This window comes from Alligator sinensis, unplaced genomic scaffold, assembly GCF_000455745.1.
Source record: "Alligator sinensis unplaced genomic scaffold, ASM45574v1 scaffold1986_1, whole genome shotgun sequence".
NCBI classification, from domain to species: domain Eukaryota; kingdom Metazoa; phylum Chordata; order Crocodylia; family Alligatoridae; genus Alligator; species Alligator sinensis.
Window position 1 is genome coordinate 23,554 of NW_005843880.1, and position 6,463 is coordinate 30,016.

At 54.7% G+C, this 6,463-nt stretch overlaps 1 protein-coding gene across 1 annotated transcript in view; it reads right to left on the reverse strand.

Moving 5' to 3' along the window:
• The window catches only part of LOC102381291 (butyrophilin subfamily 1 member A1-like), a gene marked incomplete at its 3' end in the record, with an annotated part of 24,277 nt that overhangs the window by 17,565 nt on the left and 249 nt on the right, over positions 1-6,463 (reverse strand). Inside the window, exons 2-3 of the mRNA XM_025195802.1 lie at positions 4,875-5,222; positions 1,037-1,477 (exon numbers count right to left, since the gene is read on the reverse strand). Of these exons, the coding sequence (XP_025051587.1) occupies positions 1,037-1,477; positions 4,875-5,121 (688 nt within the window). The remainder of the gene's footprint in view (positions 1-1,036; positions 1,478-4,874; positions 5,223-6,463) is intronic.

The window sequence follows — 6,463 nt, forward strand, 5'->3', positions numbered from 1 at the left end:
GTGTGTGTGTGTGTGTGTGTGTGTGTGTGTGTGTGTGTGTGTGTTTGACTGATTTGGGGGCTGGAGGAACCCAGCCCCATTGAAACTGAGTCCTGCAAGATAGCTCCATTGGGGGTGAGGACTTGCAGAAGGAGAGATACAGCTCCAAACAGAAAAAGAAGTAACACAAGCAGCGCATTGACAGAATTACAGAGAACCCAGAAACATATCCCTAATAAATGAGCACACCCCAAAGTGACGGGCAAATCTGGTGACAATGCCCTCTGCCTCCCCCAACTCCCTCTGCTACACAGGCAGGCGACCCGTCCCCCCATGGTCTGTACCATTAATGTCACAGGGGAAAATTCCTTCCTGACCTGAAATGTGGTATTTGATTAGACGCTGAGCAGGCACTGGGAACTACAGCCTCTCACCAGGAACTGGGAACTATGGGATTCGTGCATGAGTGACCATGATGTCACTGCGCACCCAGGGAGCTGCACCCCTGAGTCTCCTTGTGCACCCAGAGACCCTGTGTGCACCGTGGGGCTCTGCAAGGAAAAGCCAGAGCACACACAGGCAGCAGGGAGGGGTTCAGGTGACTGTGGAGAGTCTAATCTGACCCCTTTTAGACACAGGATTTTATGGATGACCTGGTTTCCCCTGCCCTGAGCCCAGTCATGCAGGTCTGACTACAGCAATACCAGCGCTTGGCTAAAGCCTGTCATTGAGAAGCACCTCCCAGCTGAAACCAAGCACACCTGGAGAGGAAGGATCCAGGCCAGCCCAGGGGAGTGTGTCCTAGGCCTTCCAGCTACTCCAAGTTCCGGATTCATGCTCTGGTTTTTCATGTTTTGTGCAGTTCCTGACAGCAGCGGCAGTGCCCAGTGACTCTGGACACTCAGCCTGGGACACCCCCGAGGGTCTGGGAGTGGAGCCGTGCTGAGCACCTGCCTTTGAACACCAGGCTCCCTCAGGTGTCTTAGTTGGGTGCCCAAAGTGGAGGCACCCTCAGTCCTTAGCAGCATTTGCAAACCTTGGGCCCCACCTGGCTCACCCGGGCCCAGCTCTCGGCTCAGCCACAGGGCGCTTGGCCTGAGTCCTGGTGTCGGTGTCGCTGCCAACTCCCGTGTCCCCGTAAGCCCTGCTGAGTGCAGCACAGACGGGATTTGTGCTGCCCGGGGAAACGGCTCACTACATGTCCGACACGTGAGCAGTGATCGCCCTCCCCACCCCAACGCCGTGCTCACGGCGTGCAGGCTCCTGACAGCACAGGTCACGTTGTGGTTCGACTCTGCCATGATCACAACAGAAACCTCTGCGTGAAACAGCCCGGCACTGTCTGTGAACACCGTCTCAGAAGTTGGTGGTAACGGCTGCCCACGGTGATCTCTCCACTGCACCTCGGGCTCTGGGTACCACCCAGCCGATCGACACACCATCCGGATCCCTCCGTCCTGGTGACCCTCAGCAGAGACGTGGGGGTCAGAGCCCAGCGCTGGAGAGGAACAGACAAATCCTGCGTTAGGTCTAGACCAGGGCTTCAAACTCAGCCACCCCCTGGGCCGGTGCTGACTGCAAGGATCCTTGCGGGCTGGGTCTGCACACAGCACGGGGACAGTGGCAGTGGCAGTGGTGCAACCAGTGGCGGTGGTAGGGTAAATGGCAGCAGCAGTCACCGTGCTACAGGTAATGGTGCTGGTGGACCGAGCAGTGGTGGGACTTAACCCCTGCCATGGACACATGCTGCTCACCCCAGTTGCTCACACCCCACCACTCACACACGTCACCAATAGGGCTCCATGCCCCCGATTTTGGCAGCAGGCCCCATCCCCACTTGCCCATTGCCTGAATCCCCAGCCCCTCTACAAGCCCCACAGGCTGAACGCTTCTGCTCCACATACGGGATTCACCCACAGTCCCTAATCTGACACAACTGCTCTAGACGTACGGGGGAATTGCCCAGCACCACTGCTAGGATGTGAGTACTCAATTCCTGTTCATATCTAAGGGTCGTGGACTGCAAAATACAATTTTTGGCCTTGGAAATCCCAGTCCCTCCTGCTCCATCAACAGCTCAGACCTTCAGGAAGGAGCCTGCTCCGGACCCTCAGCAGAGCAAGCTACGGGATAAACGCTGGAGAATGGGCCCTGTGCTGTCTGGGAGGCCTGTTCCCTTCGCTACACTCACAGGGCTAGACCCTGGATCCTATTTCACTTGAAGCCCCCAAACCCCACTTACCCAGCTGCACAAGCTGCACTTACACACTGCTTGTGACTGTCTTTTGCTGGAGGGGGAGGAGGGGTGGACTAGAAATGGGCAGTGATCTAGAGAGGCACAGGGGAGAGGAGATGCAGAGTCTCTGCCCCAGGCTGGGAGCTGGTATCTAAGCCAGGGGAGCTGCATGTCGATGTGCAGGACAGGAGGCCCAGGGAGGTGCAATGTGGCCCCCCCACATCAATGTGCTGTTCTCAGCTGTGCGAGAGCCCCTGGGACATGAACACAGCCTGGAGCAAGAGCTTAAAGGGGGTGACCTGCTCCGTCCATCTCCGTGGGCGCTCTCGCCCCCCAGCCGCAGCCCTGTGCCCTGCACCGAGCATGCCTGATTACGCGGGATCCAACCCAGCGCCTGGCACAGATCCGGACTCTCACGCAGTGCGAGGGCAGCGCAGCTTCCCAATGCATTCACTGTGTGATGCTGATCAACTCATACGAGAGCAAATGAGATCCCATGGGTTTTGGTGCATCTCACCATACATCTGACATATGTTAGAAGGTTGGTTCTGATTGGCTGAATTAAAGTACCTGCTGAATTTAAATAGGGCTTCGATAACAAATAGTGTCCTATGAATCTAGGCCAGACCCCACGAGGGCCGTGAGCAAGCTCTGAACCTGAGCCCCAGATCAGACCTCCACCCATGGGCTACAAGTCACAGCTCTTGGCTCTTCTCGGCTTCACAAACCCTTTTGCACTCGCTTTTACACCCTAGCAAGTTATAGCTCATCAGGCTGTTCTGTATGAATGTTACCCACATGGGTCTGAGGTACACTGATTTAGCTTCCACTTCCAGTAGATCAATGAGGTGTGCCCCTGAGGGCTAAGTCCCTCCCTCCGTTAGCATGGTATAGCCATTCCTCTGTCCACTGCCTGGTGCTTCCCCTGCCCGGGGAGAGGAGCCGGCTGGATGGGGAGAGACTGGATGGGGCTCAGGCACTTCACCATGTCTATGGCCTAGGTCCTATTCACCCCGGCGGGGCAGGGTGCTCCTATAACTCTCCATTCTCCCACACAGGCACCCCCAGTTGTGCCCTATCAAACCAGGTGCAGTGAAGAACTTTTTGCAACATCCCCACCCCTTCCCTGATCCCGGGGTCCCTGTCTGTGCCATTCCCTTCCAGCACAGCCCAGACTTGCCACCCATATCCACGCACCAGATTCAACCATTATCTTCCTCATGCTCAGGGCCAAGTGCACCCACATGTGGCCTCCCCCAAACCAGGAGCTCGGTGTGCTCCCTCAGTCTCTATCCATCTTTCTTTCTCTTCTTTCCTTGTGCCAGGAAGGTCATTCAGGCTGTCACCCTGGGAAACTCCTCTAGATGCTGGGGCAGAGGTGAGATGGGGTGTTACACAAGGAAGCACTGATAGCTTTCCAGTTCTCAGCTCCAAACTCAGAGATGTGCTGGTCCGAGCTGCGTGTCAGGCCTGGCGGGGCTCAGCACGTCACCAAAGGACAGGCAGGATGGACCAGCAGCCAAGGCATGTCTAACACATCCATGCCCAGGTCGTACTGGTGAATCTGCCTTTGTGCAACTTTCCTCTGAGCTTATTCTGAAAGAGGCTGGGAGCTTGGTTTGAGCCGCATCCGGGGTTGGGCCGTGGGCACCAACAAGGGGTGGTGAAGGGCACGGCAATACACCCAGCAGGCACTGAAGGGAAGAGATGAACTGGCCTCCGCTCCAACAGCCTTGGCCCAGGCTACAGCTACTGGTGTAAGGAGAGTGTCCTGGTTGGTCTCTAGATGAGCTGTGTTATCTTGTCACTAATAAACACACTGCGTTTCTCTCAGGGTATCCTTTTCAATGATACAGAAAAGGTGACGAGCGAGGAGACCAGCAAACATCCCCTGGGCACTGCTAATGGCATGTGAACTGGCTGATGATTAGCAAGACAGGGTGTAAAGCCCAGAGCCCGCAGTGTTTCAGCCGTATTACAGCAGGGTTGGAGACTGGAGAGAAAATCCAGTGAAACACTCTATGCAGGGATTAGGACTCTCCTGTCTGCATCCATACACATGAAAAGTCCCCACGCTCCTCACAGCTCACTCTGTTGAAGAGAGGGGCTATGTATTGTTATGCCAGAGACAGGGGTTGGCCTCTCACCTCAAAATCAATATATGAAAAATCACATCAAAATCAATATATCCAACATATGAACAAATATCAAAATATATCCAATATAATCACAATTGCATAAAGATCAATATAGCCATGAAAGATATCAACCAAAAAAGTCCTTGCCCCTCGCATTGTTCCTGGACCACAGCTACAGCATCCCCCTACCAGCACCAGTACATATTACGTGTTAATGAAATTAAGTGTTAAAAAGTCTGTCAAACTGAAACCTTCTGCCCCAGCCCCACGGTCCTGCCCCAACGTGCTCCATCCCCAAAGTCCACAGGCTACCCTGAGGTCAGGATGTGAATGGAAAACCTGCCCGGGCTGCTCTCGGGAAATAAATCTCCCTCCTCTCTCAGGAAGCACACACTGCAGGACGTGGAGGCAGAGATGGGATTTAGGGGACTGACAAGTGAACTATCATCTGCTCCCGTTAAGCCCTCCAGCCCCATTCAGTGCACTGCGGGCAGGCCCAGACCGTAACAGGAGCTACCCACCTGTCACCTGCAGCTTCAGCAGAGCTTCTTCATAGGAGACACCAGCCTGGACGAAGCAGGTGTACTGCCCGTGGTCGGAGGGTCGCACCCCACGTATTGTTAGGGAGACGCTCCCAGAGGTGATGTTGTGCTTCAGGAGCTGAGTCCTCCCGACATACTCCTGCATCTGCTCTCCAGGCTGATCCTGACGGTCAGAGTACAGGTGCACGTATGGAGAGAACTGGGACCGGAACCACCGCACCTCCATGCTCTCTGCGCTCGTCGCAGGGGACAGGCGGCAAGGAAGGACTGCCACTGCTCCCACAGAGGCAACAACTGGCTGGTCCGGTCCAATCACTCTGAACTGGGCTGGGGAGAGTGCAAGACCAGAGGGAAATTAAACTGGACAGAAGCCATGAGCTGTGTCAATGCAGCTTCAACGGCAGCATTACATAAAGGTAGACGTAGGCAAACATGCATGCAGAGCAGCCTGGCTGGAGCGGGCAGAGGACAGCATGGCCTCCCTCGGCCTCCCTCTGCAGCGGGGCAGCTCTCTGGCCCTGGGCCCAGCAGTGACAAAGGAGAAGGGACAGAGCCCTGCACATGCACGGACAGGACAGGGCAGGTATATGTCGGAGGAGGAACAGGCCTGGGTCTTCCAGCCGCACCTCAGCCCACGGGGTTCAGGGAAGAGTCTCAGGCCCTGCCTGCTGGGTACATTGCACTATGCATCCCAGCCAGGAATTTAGTTTCCTGAGTCAGAGACCAGGGAAACGGGCCCTTGTAAATCCAGGAGAGACAAATGGTTAGCAGCAAAGGCAGACAAAAGGGAGGGCAAGGTGGCACTTTAGGGCATTGACACACAGACCAAGAATCTTCTCCATCATGCTGGAAACACAGCATGTTGGAGCACACTCAATTAATTGAGTCTGCTGGAGTACATAATTAATCTACCCGGAGCTCTTCCAGGTGCAGTTGTACAAGCGGCGTACTGCACATCAGCACTGAGAAAATAGTAAACGGTGTGCTTTAAACTAAAACACATTTGATGTGCCTTATTTCAAAGCGCACTGCCACCATTTTCTCAGCACTGATGCATGCTGCACCACTTATACAACTGCACCCAATGCAGCACTGGGCGCTTCTCATTAGTGTGGGCTGCTAATTAAATGTACCCAGCTCTGCATCTGGCACATGTGTAAAAATGCCCCTAGAGACTAACCACATAAGATACATGCTTCTGCAACAGAAGCTTCTCTGGAAGAGAGGAATTGCTCTATTAATTTTTCCATAGTCAAGAAATGAGTGAATGCGAAGAGCTGGCATTTTCCAAGGTGTGCCTCGAGTCTAACAAGTGAGTTGTAAGTCTATAAATGTGAGCCACTGATCCAAGGAGGCGCCTTGCCCTGCCTTCTGCCTGACTTCAGACTGCTGTGACTGACTACCTGTAGCCAAGGGAGAGAGACTGACCTGAGACCTGAACTCGGTGCCTGGAACAGGCTCATCGCAGACTGAACTGGAGGCATGACTAGGGACAAGGGAGAGCGCCCCAGTGGTAGGAGATGCCATGGACAAGGCCTGTAACCAGCAGTGGAGATGGGGTAGGAGGA